Source organism: Musca autumnalis, unplaced genomic scaffold (genome assembly GCF_047663935.1).
Source record: "Musca autumnalis isolate F117 unplaced genomic scaffold, ASM4766393v1 scaffold_3, whole genome shotgun sequence".
Classification (NCBI taxonomy): domain Eukaryota; kingdom Metazoa; phylum Arthropoda; class Insecta; order Diptera; family Muscidae; genus Musca; species Musca autumnalis.
In genome coordinates, this window is record NW_027411866.1 from 173,786,730 (window position 1) to 173,808,799 (window position 22,070).

Consider the following 22,070-nt stretch of genomic DNA (forward strand, 5'->3'; position numbering starts at 1 on the left):
CATCAAAAACGGCTTTACTATAGTCTCCAGCATGATTTATATGCTTTTTCATGCGCTCAAACCAATTGCTGAATCCCTTTTTCCACTCCGATTAAGACACCTCCAAAGCATGGGTTTTAAACGCATTTACAGCATATTCAGGCAACAAAAATCGTTGACCACGCCTTTTTTCTTGATGTGCTGGAATCAAATGAAGTCATTGGGTCCCCAGTCAGGGCTGTACGGCGGTTTGTCCGGTCAAACAGGCGCTGGTTTGAATCGATGTGTGAGAGCCCACATTGTCATGATACTGAACGATTTCTCTTCTCTTGTTCGTTTTTCGAATTTCTCAGGAGACTTCAGGTAAACAAATTATAGTGTACCATTCAGAATTAACCGTCCTATATTTTTCAAGCTGTATAGTCGCCACACGGTCAGTTTTTCTGAAGAAACAGGCAACCATTTGCTTCTAAATGCTTCTTACATGAACAACTTTCATTTGATTTGGTTCGCTTTCGAAGACCCAAACGACCGATTCCTGCTTTGTTTCAGGATCCTAAGCATGGATCCTAGATTCGTCGTCTGTGAAGATCTTATAAACGTCGTTTGAAGCACCGCGATCGATTTTATGCACAATTTCCTTGAACCATTTCTCAGGAGCCTTTTTTGAGCGATTGTCCAATTTTGCTCTAACGAGAAAAATTCCATTTTTGCGGCCAGGTATTTATGCAATATCAAATGTTAGTTGGTGTAAGAAATTCCCAAGGATGCCTCTATCTCGCGGTATTTAACCTGGCGATCTCGCATTATTCGTTATTCTATAGGATAGCGCTTTATCGACATACAAGGATTTAATTTGATCGATACACTCTTGCGGTGATTATCCACGTCGAAAATTGTGAGAAATTATTGGACGAAAATGTTCTCAAGTAAATTCTATTTTTTTTGCAAAGTGATTTTTTCAATTCACTGTAAACAACACATAACATGGTAGTACGACAAACTGTTGTGAGGAAGTCTTGGCTAAAAACTGTCAGACTTTCCAACAAAAAAATTCTAATGCTTTGCAATACTCGATGTTGCCTGGGCCACGTAGTTTTCGTGCATCCCTCGTACTCAGGAAGGCTGTTCACCAGTTGGAATGTGGGGAGGACGACTATGGGCTAAACTGCCTTTCAACATTATATTTTTCCTCGTCACCTCAACACCCATTCGCCCACTCCAGATTCCCATGACACTCGTGGCGTGTTCACCACGATGTTCCATCTCGACTCGAGTCTCACCTTCAATCATGATTAGCAGGTCATATACATACGCACAGATCTTAAAAGCGAACACTAACTCTCGCAACAGATAAACCATCATGAGGTAACCATCATGTAGCTCTCTGAAGCGACCTCGATCCGCATCTTCCCAGACCGTGTCACTGTTTCCCATGTCGCAAGCCCTCCTTCCACTAAAATAACTAGGTTGGAGAACAAATTCCTGACTACAGATCTCAGACAACTTTGCGAGCATGCAGTACCAAGTAACGAATGCATCTATATGGTCTACAAATATACCAATATATACGATATATATGGCCCTTGCATATATATGTATATCCATCAACGAGTCCTCCGCACCTCTACTCTCGGTAAAACCGAACTGATGCGGAGATATACCCACACTGTAGCCACTATTATCATCACCAGCACTTTAACAAGCACTGGGAGGTGACCTATGTCACGATACGAATGAGGATAACTCCTCAGCCGTTCAGGCGACTTAAGCAACACAACAACTCGAGCCTACTTCCAAGCACGCAGGAAGTAATTATGAATAATGCCGCCACTAAAGACGAACTCAATATACTTAGGCAAGACCTTCCTGATGTATTTGTACATATCTACAGTTATACCATAGATACCTAGCGGTTATTTACTCCTTACCCGGCAGGTACTGTCCGCAACGTCCAAGGCTCAGCCTAATCCCCAACAAGCGAAGGAATTGATTGAAAGGATGTTCCCATCAAAGTACCTACATTCTCACCGAATCCGAGGCAGTCGTCGTGGAGCTGGTACGCAACGCCAATATATATGTATATATACCTGACGCTTAAACCCACCATGCGGCAAACACTGTGTACTGTTTCCCAGGGATCATCCTTGTTGCCCTGTATAAAACTCCTCCAATTGTCTTCCTTACTCCTAGAAGGCTCACGATTTTACTTCCGAAGGAACACATCAAAATACCTAAATTTTTCCCACCGCGAGATAGACGTCGTGGATCTAGTACGCAACGCATGTACCTGACGCTTAAACCTACCATGGGGCTAACGCGGATCGCATTGTCACAGCTTAAGGGTCCACCACCTGACCTTACTTGGCTTGACCATTTTATATATAGTCGGCTCAAAAGGTATGGTTCTTGGGTATCTCCACTGCCGTCCATGTTTTATACGAAAGGCTTGATAAAATAATTTTTATCATTTCAGCAGGAGAATGCACATGGACCATAAATTTCGGCCTTCTTTCAGATCGTACCATGAATGTTAACTGGTGGCTCTTGCTACCCAAATAAAGATTCTGCGGCAGTTTGAAGAGAGTGAGCTTTTCTTTGCCAATTTTTTCCACATTATTAGGACATGGACTGCCGCCTTCCAGGTAAAGTGGTTTTTTTTTGAAGCTTCGCTCCTCGAATCAATTAAATCTTGCGCTATCACAACATGATTATATGGTTTAAAATGTTTCCATATGGCCTTGTGTATGTCATCGAGGTGATGAAACCTGGTGCAATTCAATACCATGTTTTATACCCCTCAGCCTCATTCCGTTGTCAGATTTTACCTCATGAAACCTTTCTAACTGTGGTACCAAAGACATTTCACTCTCAATGCGAACACATTAAACTCTCCAGAAACAATCTTATGTCATGGCCAGGCCTGTTGTCATATATTCTCTCGAGGGCTGGTAGAATATATCTTTAGTCTGTTCATCTTCTCTTCTTTTTGATTTTATACGAATTGGTAAAATCTTACATTTACCGGAGTGAATCTGGAAACCTGATGTTTTAATACCATGACAGCTGTAATACCGTGCGTCACCTTTAGATATTGCTGTGACGTCTTTCCAAATCCATTGTATTTCCTTTATGACAGTATTAACGGACTTGTACCTTGTAAGTTCATCTCCCAGTACTTTGTAACGAGTCCAAACATTGCAGCAGCAGATTGGCAGATCACAGTCCTTAATTCTCTTGCGGATTTCACATCAAAAAGAATCCTCTTTTCAAAACAGGTTAGACCACGGAAAGTTCAGTGTCCAATTGAGACAAAAGAGCGACCAAGTTAAAATTAAGACCGTTCCTTAGAATCTTTCACTCCTTACGTCAGCCTTACGTATCTCAATCATCAATATTAATGACAACACTTCGAGGAAAAATTGAACACTTTAGCGTCTCAATGACGGGGCCTTTCAGACTATTTTTATACGAAGGGGTTAAAACTTATTTACAAGTCGTTTGTAGCATATCAATGTGTTCTCAGAATAAGAACTAATTTTAATAAAATTATTTTAGGTTCATTGGCATAAAGTTTTGAAGGACTAGTAGTTCCTTGCCTTATAACACAGTTTTTGGTATTACACTGCAGTTCATGAACTGTCCCGTGCGTGCGCTAATACCATGTTGAAAAACGTTTATGCTGTCCTAAGTTCATTAATGATGCAATCATTTAAAGGGGGTTTCATATGTAGCAACTGCGTTAAAACGGAGGACTTTTCAAATTCTCTTCATTTTTTATACTTCAAATCGAACATTTAAGACTTGGATTGGAAAACCTTGACCCAATTCATACTTCTAAAATTGATCACTAATCCTAGTCCACTAAGCAAGATCTGGTAGTTAGTTTAACCCATTGCTTGCACCCCCAACACGGCGGACCCACACAGCAACTTAACTACTGCAGTTGCACTAAGTCACTAATCCACCACCCGCTAACATCAAAGGTTAACACGCGCTTCTTACATGTTTTAACGTGTATTGTTTCGGGTTGTACTATCTACCATAGAGAGATAGGGCAGCGGCCAGATAGAAGTTAGCGGGGAATCTCAGTAATCAGTTCGGTCGTCCGGTATGCAATGCAGTCTTTTGTGTGTTGTTTTATGGTCTCATTAAAATAAAAGTGTTGTTCGTAACTCGCTCCCTCGCTCATTTGCCCTATCTCAACGAGCTGTCAAAATCGATTGACTTTTTGTTTAACATTTTCACTCTATTGTTTGATTGCAGTGCCGGTAGTAAGTCAAAGTAAAGGTAACTCCATGTAGAGATGAAGAGGATATTGTATGCGTGGATTGTATGTGTGGATTTTTGTTGTTGTTGCTGCTGTTAGTAAATTTGTATATGAAATCATTAACAATGACACCTGCTGTGAAAATTATGACACCGCCTATTGATGTTCTTTATGACCTATTGCCGCTATCTTAACGTTGAGGTGTGCTTAACCTGCCGAGTAACACTGATACAACAACACGATACCATCGATATGAATGCCCACATTGCTCTGCATTGCTTTATAGCGCCTATCTTTCATATCACATTGTGTGGTGTCCAGTGGCGGGCAATAAAATCAACAAGGAGTCAAACAGCGGCGTTAGCATACAAATGAACAACAACAACAATACTAAGTGCACTGTTACAAATCAACTTCAAACTAGCAGCAGCAACAGTTATAGGGCAGCACTAACTGTTTTAGGATGGTAGCAAATGTTAGTGATGGTCCTTGGTCTTTTGTCCTACATTCTCCCTCAAACAATAGAAGACAATAGTTGGTCATCATAAGGCGACCTTTCTTGTTTTTTTTGTCCAACAATTGGAAATTGCACTTGTTCTTTGTATCGTGTGTTTTGTTACATGACCCTAACAGCCTAACATAAATGTTGCACTTGTTTTTGCAAGTGCAGCGTGACGAATGCTGTTTAATTTTAACAAGTGCAATTTCCATTGTTCTTCATTCGCAACAAAAGAATTGAAAGTAGTAGCGGACTGACTTGTGTTCCCTTATCAGCGGTGGCAAAAATCTCAAAAAAAACTTCTGTTTAAAGGTTTGACTCTTCATGGGGCAGTTTAAATACCGTAACAATTTAAATTAGTTTTATAACTATTTGACTACTTGAAAAAATCCTTCCGTTTTGCTAGGAGGTAAAATTGTAATTAAAATGGATTTGTTGTATATTTTTGTAGGTTGTACGTACTCATGATGCGAATAATGCGATGAGTATTAAAATTATTTTGTAGATGCAAAAATGATTATGAGGATTAACTTAATCTGGTATCTTAATTTTTACAATTCCAAGAAAATAATATATATGAAAGAATTAAATTGTAACGCTAATAAACATTTTCTTTTTTGGGAAGCTTGTACTAAATGTTTGGGGTTAATTATCATCTGAGAGCTTTATAAAATTTTCCAAGTATATAAAGGGTGATCCAACTAGAGGTTCCTAACTTTTTGTAAGAAAAAATACCTAACTTTTTCTAAGAAAAAATACAGAAAAATCTAATTGAATGGAAATGTTTATTATTATTTTAAAGAACATTCCTCGGTATTTATTTTTTTACGTTTATGTCTATCAAATATTGGCCGCGTCAACGTCTTAGGCGATCTGTCCGTAGAGTCCAATTTTCGACTGGTAAGTTTTGAAGAAATATGGGCTGATGGTTATACCGGCGGACAAACCCCCCGAAATCGTTGCTTTTACTGGATGTCACCTCTTGAATCTTCTTAGGTTGCTCTTAACGTAAATGCAAAATGTGCCTCATCGAAATGATGGTTTTAGATCCCATCAGGGTTTAAAATGCTAACGCCATATTAGCAAAAGCACCGAATATTTGCAGCTTTGCCTGCTAAAATTTGTTCGAAATATGTTTAGCAACAATGAACAACGGCAACATGTAGCAAAAAATTTCACAAAAATATTGCTAGCGATGCTGATGCTATTTGATATTATCGCTTTAATAAAATAGCATCGGGCACGCATACTCATATTTTGCAGCGCACATGATCAACACATATCAAAAAAGAGAATAAGCAACAAAGTTTCAGCTACTTAGCCATGTTTTCAGCCAACAATTGTTTTTGAGATCAGGGTTACCAGTGTAATGCATTAAAAATCACGATATAATTAATTTCACTTTTTCGTTCAAAGGACATGTAAATTTTTGGTGAAGACGTTCAAAAAATATTTTTTTATTTTTAAACAATAATAATTAGTATTCTTTAGGTTCTACCATATGGATGGGGGCATTTTGACATTAAATGACACCTTTTTTATTACTGCTTTGGCAACCCTAATTACTAAAAACACCATCGTTGGCAAATTCGCAGCGACGAATGGTCAACCGACTGCTAAATATGTAGCGTGGTTGTCGATTATGTCTAACGAAAAAAAGATTAGGCGTAAAAAAACAAAATAAGCAAAAATGTACAAAAATAAATATGCGTTCGGTTGCTTATTTAACCGTGTGTGTGAATATTGTGTAGCAGTTGAAGTGTACAGCTAATGCTATTGCTTTTAGATGCTGGCATTTAAACCCTGGATCCCATCCGTTTCAGACAATTTGGAGTCGATTTAGCAATGTACCTCCGTCTGTCCGTCTGTCTGTCTGTCGAACGGATGAACCGATTTGGCCCAAAGTTTCGTTTCGTAATATTTTGTTCAAACTTAGTTTAAGTTCGAAGATGGGTTATATCGGCCCACTCCTTCCGATACCTCCCCCACAAATGTTCGAAAATGTTCGGAAAATTTGTGCACACGATAACTATTGAAGGGAGTAACCGATTTGGTCCATACTTTGCACATCGTGAAATTTCTACCAGACTTAGATGGGGTTCCAATCCATACAAATTTTCGGAATCGGAATCGCCTTCGAATCGCTTTGATTTTTGTTGTAACAACTTGTATTTACTGTCCTTATTACGGCAGTACAAGTTTTATTAGGGGCAAGTCCATACTTCCTGAGACAATACGAGCCCTAACCACTGTTAATTCGTACACATAGCATTTTTCAACAAGGTGATATTAAAATATGCATATCTTCAGAACTATAATGACTACACAAACAAATTTTTATTATTCTTAAAGATAATTTTATTCTCTTTAGACATATATTAATAAAAATACATATTAAAAATAGGTCCTTTTATGAAACCAACAAAAACGAAAGTTTATTATTTTAAAAAAAACTATTGTGACCACTATTAATTCGTACAGTCACCAATTATCATTGTTAGAATTATGTTACGCCATCATTGTTTTTTACAACGGTCTCGACCCACTTTGGCATGGTACTGACTAGCTTTTGACAATCTTCTCGGGTTATCTAGTCCCAAATTTTCTGAATTTTGGACTGTAACCCGTTAACAGTCCGTTGGAGTTCATTTCAAAGCTCTCTTTTCATAATAGCCCACAAATTTTCTGTTGGATTAAGGTCTGAACAAGAGGATGGCCAATCCAGGACCTTGATTCCATTTTCTTCAAGCTACTTTTTCGTATTTTTAGCAGTATCGGAAAAACACCATCCTGTTAGAATTTGTATTCCCCATAGTCTGCTAATTTCGATACAGATGGTATCAGATTTTCTTCCTAGATTTTTATATATTTTTCTGCATTTACGATTCCGTCTATGAAATGGAGCTGAGCAACACCTTTTTAAGGCATACATCCCTATACCATAACGCTAACTGAAAACTTTACTGTACGTTTTAAGCAGTTTTTATAGTATGCCTCGGCGCTTTTACGTACTACCCTTTTTCTTACATCACCAAAACAGACATATATCAAACTTGGATTCGTCATTAAAGATAATGCTGTCCCATTGCCGTTGTACTCAAAATCTTCTTTTTTTTAGTCCATAATAGGCGTTTATTTCATTTTAAGCTCTGTAAGCACTGCCTTTTCCTTGGCATAAAAAATTATATAAATTATCAGGTTGATTTCGAAATACCGGCTTAATCTTTAACTTACTTTATAGAAATTATAACCTTTTTATATGCAGTCGGGTCCGCTCGCGTTCTAAGGGCTTTCCAATTGCTTCAGACCACTTTATGGCTATATCTCGAACAGTGCTTCTGCGATTTAGTTTAATGGTATTTGCCGAAGCTATGTATTTTATCGCGAGGACTTATTTCATATTTCTTTCTATTTCATATTTCTTCATATTTTCTTTTCTCATATTTACTTTGTATTGTAGATTTTGGCCTATATGGTGCGCATAATAACTCTCGAAGGCGGCAACTGATTTGCTAAATAGTTTTCATATCGTAATATCTTTACGGTACCTTGGTCAGGTTCGAATATGGACTATATAGGTCCACTTCTTGGAGTACCTCCCACACAAAATTTGGAATAACTGTAGTTTAAGGCCTGCTCTCGATGCGTTATGCTACTTTTTGTAACAACTTGTATTCGCTGCCACCATTACTACAGTACACGTTTTTTCAGAGGCAAGTCTATACTTCCTCAGAAAATGATCCAACAGCTTTGAAAAACCCCTTTGGCCCCCATTGTGTAGTGGCTGGAGAGTACGGTAACTCTCGAACGGATCAGCCGAATCGGTCCACATTTTGGCCTTCCAATCGCTTTGATTATTGTTGCTACAACTTGTATTCACTTTCCTCTATACTACGGTAAAAGTTTTTTTCGGGGACAAGTACCAGCCGCCACCTTATAAACTGGGGAGTACGTAAGATAACACTCGAAGGGAAAAACTGATTTCGTCCAAACGTTGTATTTCGTATTATATAAATATTATAAGTATTTTGTGCTACTTGATGGTATATCTCTGTCGGCCAAGCTGACTGATACTTTTTAACTTGTTCTGTAACACATCTAACTAATCATTTGCGACCCTATAAAGTATATATATTCTTGATCAGGATAAAATTCTAAGACGATCTAGCCATGTCCGTCTGTTGTAATCACTCTAGCGTCCGCAATAGTTGAGATAAATTTTGCACCGGAGTATCTTTTTTCCATAGGCAGGCCAAGTTTGAAGATGAGCTATATAGATCCTCGTTTTGGTATATCCCCCATATAACGGTACCACCCGATGTAAGGTATATTGAGGATTTTATAAACATTTTTTGACCAACCTAGCTGAAATTTGATATTTGAGGTTCTTCATGGACTAGAAACTTCTCCACTAAAAATTGTCAAGATAGGTCTACGTTTTGGTATGTATATCCCCCATATAACGGTACCTCCCTATTTAAGGTATTTTGAGGCTTTTAGCTACATTTTCTGACCGAATTAGCTATAATTTGTCATTTGGGGTTCAAAGTGACATAGGTCCACGTGTTATTGTAGCCCCCATATAACGGTGGGTTACTCTACTCTGTACTTCATCAAACTTCTCTAAATGGCACAATTATGGTCGAATCTATGAAAAAACTTTGTCAGTTCATTACTGTGGCTAAAAAAAGATTTCTAAAAAATTTTTGAAAATCAGATCGGATTTTGATATATTTATATATCGCCGAAATCGGCGAAATATGCATATTGGAGCTATACCAAAATCCGATTTTCAGAATTGTTTTGTAGATGTGCAAAGTTTAGAGCAAAACATTTACCTAATTTTGATTTCGTACACTCCCTTTTAGCGAAAAATGTAGAACTTTAGGTGGGGAGGCCGATTTTGAATTTTGACCCAATTTTGGACAACATATTACGACTTGCTAAGCTTGCACAAAATCGGTTGATCTGTTCGATACTTATCGTGGGCATTAGTCCACCAGATATGGCTAAATCGACTTCGCTTTATCTGAAAAGGATTTCGCCTAACATATTTTGGTTATAAATCTATTATTTCAATAAGGCACATTTTTGGTCGTATCGTTAGCCTAAAGGCTGAGAGTATAAACATTATTTAAAAATCCTGATGGTCGTTAATGTACCTGAAAAACCAAAGTTATTAGACAACCCATCTGTACACCATAATCCACTATGTGGAGAGGGTATTATAGTTGGTTTTGGATCAAAGCTGAATGGGCGAAAATCTTCTGTGGGACAAATATTCAACTTATTATTCTTAAACGAATATCTTCGATTCTATTGGATTTATTCGAAAATGATGCAAATAGTCCAGTAAAAATAAACATGCGTATAAGGGGGAAATATCACATATTCCCACAAAGCTGAATTTCGTTTGGATAGCTAGGGTTTGCCATTAAAAGTAACGTCTTAAAAGTATTCAGGGTCAAAGGTAATTTTTTGGTGGCCTTACTCAGTTTATTTTTTTTTTAATTTTTTCTGAAAAACGGTAAGACCTATTAGAAATAGACTTAAGTAAAAGTTGTAGTCTTACAAATAATCTACAAGAATGATCTTTATGAGTTTTCAGTAAAATCACCATTCTTGAGATATCGCGATACAAGTGTCAAACTACACATGTCAAGAAGTAAGCCGCGTAAGACCATCATGAGGAGCAACGGTTAAAATTACAACGCCATGTTTTAGGTATTTCCATAAGCTTTCAGACGATACCCACTTTGCGGTAATCGGTTCGGAAGAACCGGGTCTAACGCGGTTGTAATCTGGCCTTTCGGGTCAAATAACCGGCGAACCGGATCCGGCGCCCATGAAACTTCCGTAATTAGCGCAACAAACCCCACCTTTTCGTGCGAACGATAACTCTTAAAGGTAGTCACTGATTTGGTCCATACTTTACACAACGTCATATTTCTACCAGACATAGATGAGGTTCCAATACAGACTCTATCGGTTCACTCCTTCGGGTACCTTCCACACAAAATTTCGGAAAAGTTCAGTATAGGACCTGCTCTCGAATCGCTTTGATTTTTCTAATAATAACTTGTATTCTCTGCCCCCCATACGATAGTAGAAGTTTCATCAGGGGCAAGACCATACTTGCAGAGAAAATAGTCTGAAAGGTGAACAAAAACCCCTATGATACCGTGTGTAGTGGTTGGAGTTCAAGATAACTCTCGAACGGATCTGCCGATTCGCTCCAAAATTGGGTCTTCGTATTATTTTGGCCAATCATACCTTAAATTCGGAGATAAGCCATGTCGGTCCACTCCTTCAGGTACCTCCCCCACAAAAGCTCAAAAATGTTCGGAAAAATTGTGCGCACTATAACTCTTGATGGAAGTGACCGATTTAGTCCATACTTTACACATCCTAATAAATCTACCAGATATAGATCAGGTTCGAATATGGACTATATTTGTCCCCTTCTTCCGGTACCTTCCACACAAAATTTCGGATAAGTTCACTTTAAGACCTGCACTCGAACCACTTTTTGCTGAAGCAATTTGCATTGGCTGCCTCAATTACGACGGTAAAAGTTTTTTTAGGGGCAAGTCCATACTTCTTGAGAAAACAGCCCGAAAGGTGTAAAACCCCCTATGGCAGAGCACGATAACTATCGAACTGATCAACCAATTTGGTTCAATTTTTTTTTTCATATTTTGTTCAAACTTAGTTTCAGTTCAAAGATGGGCAATACCGGTCAACAACTTCTGGTACTTCCCCCCAAAGTTCAACATTTGTTGAATGGATCTGTGCGAAGATCCTTTGGAAATGTATTCCGATGCTGTTCGTTGTGGTCCTGTTTACGGAGATATTATGGTTTCCGTGGACAAGTCCACTCTTCCTGGCATACTGGTCCAAAAGTTATACGATGGCCCACTGACTCCCAAAATAAGATCCTCCTCCATAATGTACTACTTCGGTCCATTCCTTCAAGTACCTTTTAATATACTTTTTACTTGTTTTGCATAAAATTACTCTAAAATGGAATAACTCTACGAAACACGCTCCGATCTCATTGGAATTTTTTTAAAAGATATGTATAATTGTGGTCTTCCACGAAACATATATTTTTTGGCGGGACAGACCAGGTTTACTTCGGTTATTTTAGCCGTTTCACCTGAATATGTGCGTTTTTCTCTTATAAGTGCGTATAAATGATATGTTTTTTAGAACCGCTATATCTCAAGAATGATTAGCTCTAGGAAAAATTTTAAAGCGTGTAGAGAATTTTTCTGTCTACAATATTTGCTTTAGGCACTTTTTCATTAGAAACACCGTTTTCAAGAAAAAATCCAAAAACCTAAACATTCATAAATTTTGTCCTTTGGCCTCTGTATAACTGTTTTTGCACAGATGGGATTGATGGGAACTTTTAGGACATTGCTTCTAATGATAAATCCTAGATCTCCTCTAAAATTCAGCTTTGTAGGAATTTTTGCTATTTCAATGTCTATCTTGACTAGACTTTTAAAAGTAGATTGACGTAGGTGTGTAAACAACGGACTAGTCGCCAAAGCATCCCAAAATTCTGCACTACATGCACTTTGATGTCAGTGAATAAAAAATATTTCAGTGCAGATATTTGTCAATATACTCGTAGGTACCATATGGAAAACTACATGATCTGGAGTAAATTATAATTTCAGGTATAAAAATCTTATTTTTTTCGTTGTTGTTCTCAAAAAGGTATACCTACAATCTTTACCCGTCAAAGGTCAAACTTTCGCATATACCCTAGATACATAATTCAAGATTTAGTTTTACTTCATTGTGGATAATGTTCCATTGGATACCAAATAAAACCATGATCCGCAATTCCAACACAAAGTTTGGCAAACTATAACAAATTACTTTGGGAACTAATCCAATCACAAATCTGGCGCTACATGACACAATCAAACAAATGTTTTCCTCAATGGAAAACAAATGAACTGATAGGAATCCAGTGTGGAAGTGTGTATATGGTGTTAAGCCATAGCAGGATTTACTTCCAAAGAAACAGCAAATTAAAAAAATCTTTGAAAATAAGCGAAAACATCAATTTCAAAATTAGATCAGTTAAAAAAACTAATCAGAACAAAAAAAGAAACAAATCACTTCGGCAGGATATAAAAGAATCAATGTTGAAAAGGTACAACAAAAGGATGATGTGCGAACACTAAACATGAATGAATTAGTGAACGAATGGACGCCACATGAGGTGCTTTTCCAGGTTGTTAGTGGTATTTTGTTTCAAATGAAATGAAACATTAATTTTGTTGAAGCGGCAAAATATACAAGAAAAGAACGCACACAAAAAACAAGTGAGCGCCGGATTAAGATTGCTTCCGCTCTGCCAAAGAATACTCCGCCCCTTCCCCTTCCAAATGGAGAGAATTGAAGTTCATAGTAGTTGTGGTAGTGGTGGTAATGTTTCGGCCTAAAAGAAAGAGACAAGTACACACCACACTGCGGGATATGTTTCTTCTTTATCTTTACTCTATTTCCTACTCCCCGATGGGTACTCATACGCATGCTCTTACCAACAATACCCAAAATGTATTTTTGCTGCTCATTCTCCCATTTGCCACAGATACTCACCCTTGTCTGAATTTGATGTGAATAGGTGGATGGATGTAAATGGATGGATGGTTGGCTTCATTGTGAAGGGTGCTTTGTTGTGTTCTAATAACTTCCTTTTTTTAAGAATTATTGGAACCAGAAACAAAAGAGTTGTGAACGAGAATGGTTGTGCTTCAATCAACAACGACATCATCGACGACGGCAGAGGTAAAGAAAATAAAATTAAAACAAACCGCCAACTGTTCTGGCAAATACGTCTTTTTACAAAATCAACATAAAAGGGAAATCAAAAGAACTATACAAAAACAGCAACAACACCAAAGAACAATTGACAAGAATTAAATAAATCAAATTAATGAAAAAAGAAAGAAACCAAAGAAATTGATTTGGGTTAATTTTGTTTTTGTGAATATTGTGGTGTATAGTGTCTAAAGAAGAAGTGTGAGAATTTACCAACAAATTTGTGAATTTCTGCGAATCGAGTTAATTAAGAAATGATTTAAAACAAAAGAAACAACAAACAAATTTTAGAACAATGGCTTTTATGCGGATAATCTTAGCATGCACGTGAGAAAATGTGCAAGTAATAATGAAATCGAGGTTTGGAAGTTTTAAATGGAAAGGAAGTTATTCAATTAAGTGATTGAGTATTTGATTGGATAAAAATCATTGCGAATTTAAGCTCTAAAAAGAAACAAATATTTTTGGAATATATTAAACGGATCGGACCGACTATGACAACTGAAGTTAAGAGTAAATTGAAAAGTCAGTATAATTGCATGAGTGGCTAATAATGGCATATGATCAGTTAAAAAATAAATAAGTGAAATATTTTTGAATGAGGATAGTAAATATTTGATATTACAAACATAGGCACACCTAAAATTTTAAAAAATCATCGCATATTTGAATCTGTAGGTGTACCTAAAATCTTAAAAAATCACGCATATTATACTCTTTAGGTGTACCTAAAATCTTTAAAAAAGTCCTCGCATATTTACCTCTTTAGGTGTACCTAAAACTCTTAAAAAATCCACGCATATTTGCCTCTTAGGTGTAGCTAAAAATCTTTCAAAAATCCTCGCATGTTTGATTCTTTAAGTGTACCCAAAAATATTTAATAAATAACTCTTTAGGTAAATCTAAAAATCTTTAAAAAAATCCACGCATATTTGCCACTTTAGGTAAATCTAAAAATCTTTAAAAAAATCCACGCATATTTGCCACTTTAGGTAAATCTAAAAATCTTTAAAAAAATCCACGCATATTTGCCACTTTAGGTAAATCTAAAAATCTTTAAAAATCCACGCATATTTGCCACTTTAGGTAAATCTAAAAATCTTTAAAAAATCCACGCATATTTGCCACTTTAGGTAAATCTAAAAATCTTTAAAAAATCCACGCATATTTGCCACTTTAGGTAAATCTAAAAATCTTTAAAAAATCCACGCATATTTGCCACTTTAGGTAAATCTAAAAATCTTTAAAAAATCCACGCATATTTGCCACTATAGGTAAATCTAAAAATCTTTAAAAAATCCACGCATATTTGCCACTTTAGGTAAATCTAAAAATCTTTAAAAAATCCACGCATATTTGCCACTTTAGGTAAATCTAAAAATCTTTAAAAAATCCACGCATATTTGCCACTTTAGGTAAATCTAAAAATCTTTAAAAAAATCCACGCATATTTGCCACTTTAGGTAAATCTAAAAATCTTTAAAAATCCACGCATATTTGCCACTTTAGGTAAATCTAAAAATCTTTAAAAAATCCACGCATATTTGCCACTTTAGGTAAATCTAAAAATCTTTAAAAAATCCACGCATATTTGCCACTTTAGGTAAATCTAAAAATCTTTAAAAAATCCACGCATATTTGCCTCTTTAGGTTCACCTAAAAATCTTTAAAAAATCCACGCATATTTGCCTCTTTAGGTTCACCTAAAAATCTTTAAAAAATCCACGCATATTTGCCTCTTTAGGTACATCTAAAAATCTTTAAAAAATCCACGCATATTGCCTCTTTAGGTACATCTAAAAATCTTTAAAAAATCCACGCATATTTGCCTCTTTAGGTACATCTAAAAATCTTTAAAAAATCCACGCATATTTGCCTCTTTAGGTACATCTAAAAATCTTTAAAAAATCCACGCATATTTGCCTCTTTAGGTACATCTAAAAATCTTTAAAAAATCCACGCATATTTGCCTCTTTAGGTACATCTAAAAATCTTTAAAAAATCCACGCATATTTGCCTCTTTAGGTACATCTAAAAATCTTTAAAAAATCCACGCATATTTGCCTCTTTAGGTACATCTAAAAATCTTTAAAAAATCCACGCATATTTGCCTCTTTAGGTACATCTAAAAATCTTTAAAAAATCCACGCATATTTGCCTCTTTAGGTACATCTAAAAATCTTTAAAAAATCCACGCATATTTGCCTCTTTAGGTACATCTAAAAATCTTTAAAAAATCCACGCATATTTGCCTCTTTAGGTACATCTAAAAATCTTTAAAAAATCCACGCATATTTGCCTCTTTAGGTACATCTAAAAATCTTTAAAAAATCCACGCATATTTGCCTCTTTAGGTACATCTAAAAATCTTTAAAAAATCCACGCATATTTGCCTCTTTAGGTACATCTAAAAATCTTTAAAAAATCCACGCATATTTGCCTCTTTAGGTACATCTAAAAATCTTTAAAAAATCCACGCATATTTGCCTCTTTAGGTACATCTAAAAATCTTTAAAAAATCCACGCATATTTGCCTCTTTAGGTACATCTAAAAATCTTTAAAAAATCCACGCATATTTGCCTCTTTAGGTACATCTAAAAATCTTTAAAAAATCCACGCATATTTGCCTCTTTAGGTTCACCTAAAAATCTTTAAAAAATCCACGCATATTTGCCTCTTTAGGTACATCTAAAAATCTTTAAAAAAATCCACGCATATTTGCCTCTTTAGGTACATCTAAAAATCTTTAAAAAATCCACGCATATTTGCCTCTTTAGGTTCACCTAAAAATCTTTAAAAAATCCACGCATATTTGCCTCTTTAGGTACATCTAAAAATCTTTAAAAAAATCCACGCATATTTGCCTCTTTAGGTACATCTAAAAATCTTTAAAAAATCCACGCATATTTGCCTCTTTAGGTTCACTTAAAAATCATTAAAAAATCCACGCATATTTGCCTCTTTAGGTTCACCTAAAAATCTTTAAAAAATCCACGCACATTTGCCTCTTTAGGTTCACCTAAAAATCTTTAAAAAATCCACGCATATTTGCCTCTTTAGGTTCACCTAAAAATCTTTAAAAAATCCACGCATATTTGCCTCTTTAGGTTCACCTAAAAATCTTTAAAAAATCCACGCATATTTGCCTCTTTAGGTTCACCTAAAAATCTTTAAAAAATCCACGCATATTTGCCTCTTTAGGTTCACCTAAAAATCTTTAAAAGATCCACGCATATTTGCCTCTTTAGGTACATCTAAAAATCTTTAAAAAATCCACGAATGTTTGCCTCTTTAGGTTCACCTAAAAATATTTAAAAAATCCACGCACATTTGCCTCTTTAGGCCCACCTAAAAATCTTTAAAAAATCCACGCATATTTGCCTTTTTAGGTACACCTAAAAATCTTTAAAAAACCACGCATATTTGCCTCTTTAGGTTCACCTAAAAATCTTTAAAAAACCACGCATATTTGCCTCTTTAGGTTCACCTAAAAATCTTTAAAAAATCCACGCATATTTGCCTCTTTAGGTTCACCTAAAAATCTTTAAAAAATCCACGCATATTTGCCTCTTTAGGTTCACCTAAAAATCTTTAAAAAATCCACGCATATTTGCCTCTTTAGGTTCACCTAAAAATCTTTAAAAAATCCACGCATATTTGCCTCTTTAGGTTCACCTAAAAATCTTTAAAAAATCCACGCACATTTGCCTTTTTAGGTTCACCTAAAAATCTTTAAAAAATCAACGCATATTTGCCTCTTTAGGTTCACCTAAAAATCTTTAAAAAATCCACGCATATTTGCCTCTTTAGGTACATCTAAAAATCTTTAAAAAATCCATGCATATTTGTCTCTTAGGTACATCTAAAAATCTTTAAAAAATCCACGCATATTTGCCTCTTAAGGTACATCTAAAAATCTGTAAAAAATCCACGCATATTTGCCTCTTTAGGTACATCTAAAGATCTTTAGATCCACGCATATTTGCCTCTTTAGGTACATCTAGAAATCTTTAAAAAAACCCACGCGTATTTGCCTCTTTCTATTTACACCCAAAAATCTTTAAAAAATCCACGCATATTTCCCTCTTTAAATCCATATAAAATCTAAATAGTTTTCCATTTTTTAATTTTTAAACATTTTTTGCAGTCTTCCCATTTTTTAACTTTTAAAATAAATATTTAAATTGTTAAAATATATAAAAGGAATCCACGACATTTTATTGAAAAAAAAAATATTCTTAAATATTTTTTTATTTTTAAAGATTCCCTACTAAAACCGATATTTCTTTTTCTCATCTCTTTGCAGGACCACCCCAGTTTAAGGGGCACCCCATTGGCAATGTTGGCCGCCCAGTGCAATAAATTGAGCAGTAAGTCACCACCACCTTTAGCAGATGCGGCTGTGGGCAAGGGATTTCATCCGTGGAAGAAAAGCCCAACATCGCCCAGTCATCATTCACAAACGAATAATTCAACTAACAATAACAATAATAATAACAACAACAATAACACTTCAACAGGTTCAAGCAGTTCAAATGCATCGGTGGGACAACATTCACCCTGTGCTATATCATCGGCTTCATCGACAAACTCATCAGGAGGTACATCGGGTACAAATCATTCATCGGGCGGCATTGGTGGCATTTCATCGGCTGGTAATGCATTAACCTCAAGGAGTCTGGCTGGCAGTGGTATCAATACAATGGTCAACATCACAGCCAGGTAGGTTTGAAACTCACAAAAATATATTTTATTTTTTAGATTTCTGTAACATTCTTACTTTTGAGAATTTCGTTTATTGATAAAGAAAATAATTTCAGCATTTATCCTTACAGTCGTCCCATCACATCATCGTGTGCTGCTGTCACCACACCCTCAGCCTATGGCAGTGATCTCTTTTATCCCAATTCAACGGGCACAACTGGTGGCATGGTTGGTGACAATCATCACATGCACCAAGGATTGCTAGGTAAAGTGGAGGGAGCCACATTTGGTTCGGTCTATTCACGCCACCCTTATGATTGGCCTTTTAATGCTGTCACAGCTCAGGCACACAAGGCAGCTGAGGCGGCCAGTGTCAATACCGGTTGGTGGGATATGCATAGCGCCGCAGCTGCAGGCAGCTGGCTGGATATGGGCGGTGCTGCTGGCATGCACTCAACCATGGCCAATTATGCAACGGCCAGCTCAGATTATTCTTCGGCTTTAAGTCACTCGCTCTCGAATACTGCTCATTTATTGGGATCGGGCCAACATTTACTACAGGACACCTATAAAAGCATGTTACCCAGTCAGGGGGTGGGTGGTTTCTCATTGCCACACAGTTCACCATCGGCAGCCTCAACGGCAGCCACACCCCAATCATCATCGCCCACAACACCATCATCCAGATCTCAAAGACGTTATGCCGGACGTGCCACCTGTGATTGTCCCAATTGCCAGGAGGCAGAACGCCTGGGACCAGCTGGTGTACACTTGAGAAAGAAAAATATACACTCCTGTCACATACCGGGTTGTGGTAAGGTTTATGGCAAGACATCCCATTTGAAGGCCCATCTCAGGTGGCACACCGGTGAAAGACCATTTGTGTGTAACTGGCTATTCTGTGGTAAGCGATTTACACGTTCCGATGAATTGCAAAGACATTTAAGGACCCACACTGGTGAAAAACGTTTTGCCTGTCCCGTTTGCAATAAACGTTTTATGCGCAGCGATCATTTGGCTAAACATGTAAAAACCCATAACGGCACCGGAACTGGTATTAAGAAGGGCTCCTCTGAATCATGCAGTGACTCTGAAGAACCCAACAATCAGTCAGGTGATTCAAATGGTTTGAACAGCTCCATTAACAATGGTAATTCGGGTAGCAATAGTCATCCGGGCACGCCCAACTCTATGTCATCGGGTACCCCCACGCAAAATCATGGTCAGGGTTTACATATGTCACCACATCATCACATGTCCAGTGGTTCACCAGTTATGCTTAGTCATCAACAGCATCAGCAATTGCAGCAACAACATCAGCAGCAACAGCAACAACAGCAGCAGCAACAGCATCAACAGGCCCAACAACATCATTTACATCAACAGCAACAACAACAGCAGCAGCAACAACAACAGCAATCTCATCCACACGCCCATATGCATGCCCACACCCATCATCATCACCATCATTTGTTGGGCTCGAATTCGGCCGCCTCCAGTCCAGTCCTCGATCATCACAGCACATTGGTCGACATAAAGCCCCCAATGGTTTGAGGTTCACTGGGACCCTTTCTGTTCAGTAACTGAGCGGAAATGGGCTCCTACATAAAGGATTTCATACAAACTCTGGCATTATTTGATGATAATGTGTAAATGTGGTAGATAGATAGTTGCAGTAGCAAGAGCCTGGTGGAGAATTGAGGGATTTGTAAAAAACTTAAAACAGAATTTAAATGACTAAATTTTTAATAACAAAAAAAAAAAGAAAATATTGCACAATATTTACTTAATTTTATGTCTAAAAACAAAAGAGTAAAATAATTAATTAATTTATATGATCGCTAAAATTAAATTTTAAAATAAATATATTTGTAAATAGTACTATAAATATTTTAATTACTTTTTAAATCCTTTATAAAATAATGTGGAAATGAAATAAAAAATTTTAAAAATAGTAGAAAATGTAAAAATTACAATTGTAAAATATATCTAAAAAAAGGAAAGGGTTGCAAACGGGAATGAACGATTAGTCAACGAAAGAACTTAGCATTTTTATAAAGTGAGTAATTTGGAAATTAGACGAAGTTCCAAGCAAAAATTGCAGATCCAATTTCTGCTATAGTTTTCAAAAATGACCTCATCCTTTACAAAAAAATATATATGGAAAAATATATTTTTTATATGGCTAGATAATTCATAAGTTGAGTCATTTCTAGGACAGAAACCACTAAATTACTTTATGATTGGATCATAATTCGATTTTTTGTCGACAAAGAAATGTAAACCGATATGAATGGCTACATTTTTTCTATCTCTTCAATATTTCAAATTAGATTCTGACTGATTTCGTAAATGCCTTTATGTACTTTTTCATTAATATTTTTTTCCTTAAATAAAAATGCCATAAAAAGTGGTTGCTGAGCAATGTAGGGTGAAAGTTCAACTCTTGGCTTTTTTGCTATTGCAAAAATAAAAATTTCCAAAAAAAAAAAAAACAAAAAAAAATACACAATTAAAAATATTATTAGGGATTTCCAACCAAACTTGCTTTTTGGGACGAGGGAAACGATTTGCTGACTACTCTAACTGAATCTCCTGAAATTCAATTTTGAGATCAACATTTCTCTTTAAAACTACTGAATGAATTAGTACAGTCCACTCCTATAATGATGTAGCATATCAAAACACTTCTCAAGTTGCCGTGTGTAGTTCACGAAGTAATAGTAATAGTTGGTTTCGCCGAAAGAAATATTCCTTCAGCTCTCTCCACGAGCTTTGGTTTCTTGCTAAGAGCTTTACTTCGTTCCACATTACTACTACACATCAACAGCGACAAATACCTTACACATTAACAATTTGTACTAAATTCTGTACGTATTTCCAAAACCACCCTGCTATCTCAAGCCCACACACCAACAACAAGTGACCTTTATAGTACGTATTTTCAAAATCACAACCATTTCTCAACCCTACACACAAACACTGACCCTATAACAAATTTCGTAATTATAGCTCTAACCCTACACAAAATTTAGTACCATTTACTACTTTTCGTATACTTATTGTACGTATGTATTTCCAAAGCAACCTCCATATCTCAACCCTACACACCAACACTGAGCATAATCACAAAATTCCAGCATTTTCACTTCACCCAATATAAAATTTTGTACCATTCAAGTACTTTACTCTAACAGTAATCTTTATGCCAAAAATTGAGGATTCCAGCTCTATCCCATCTAGTACCAATTAGTACTTTTCGTACACATAAGCATAATTTCCCAAAAATACTTCCATATCTCAATTCTACACTCCAATAGTAATCTTAATTGTATATTTCAGGATTCCATCTCTATCCGTTCAGTCAAGGCCAAATTGTACCAAATTTAGTACCTCTATATTTCAATCCTACACTCCAACAGTAATCTCGGTTCACCCAAATTCAAAATGTACCAAATATAATACCATTTAATACATATAAGTACGAATTTTCAAAACCACCTCCCTATCACAATCTTGTTGGATAATCTTAATTCCAAATTTCAGGATTCCAGATCTATCAGTTGACCCAAATTAAAATTGTACCAAATTTAGTAATAGTAATCGTAATTTCAAATTTCAGGAAATCGGTTCACCCAAATCCAAATTGTACCAAATTGTATATCATTTAGTACTTTTCGTACACATAAGTACTAATATCCAAAACCATTTTCTCATACCAATGCCAACTCCCAACGGTGATTCCCATACCATATTTCAGGTTGTACCCATAA

The 22,070-nt window shown here is 36.2% G+C and overlaps 1 protein-coding gene across 8 annotated transcripts in view; it reads left to right on the forward strand.

Annotated features, from left to right (window-relative positions):
* The window catches only part of Sp1 (transcription factor Sp8), a 192,806-nt gene extending 172,740 nt beyond the window's left edge, over nucleotides 1-20,066 (forward strand). Inside the window, exons 1-4 of one of the 8 annotated variants that reach the window (XM_073975797.1) lie at nucleotides 13,495-13,559; nucleotides 17,900-17,963; nucleotides 18,114-18,315; nucleotides 18,414-20,066. In XM_073975797.1, the coding sequence (XP_073831898.1) occupies nucleotides 13,515-13,559; nucleotides 17,900-17,963; nucleotides 18,114-18,315; nucleotides 18,414-19,851 (1,749 nt within the window). In that variant the 5' untranslated portion in view covers nucleotides 13,495-13,514 and the 3' untranslated portion in view covers nucleotides 19,852-20,066. Of the gene's footprint in view, nucleotides 1-13,374; nucleotides 13,560-17,899; nucleotides 18,316-18,413 lie in introns of those variants that run through there. The other 7 variants (XM_073975798.1, XM_073975795.1, XM_073975796.1 and 4 more) reach the window with 7 other exon arrangements.
* The last annotated feature ends 2,004 nt before the right edge of the window (nucleotides 20,067-22,070 follow it).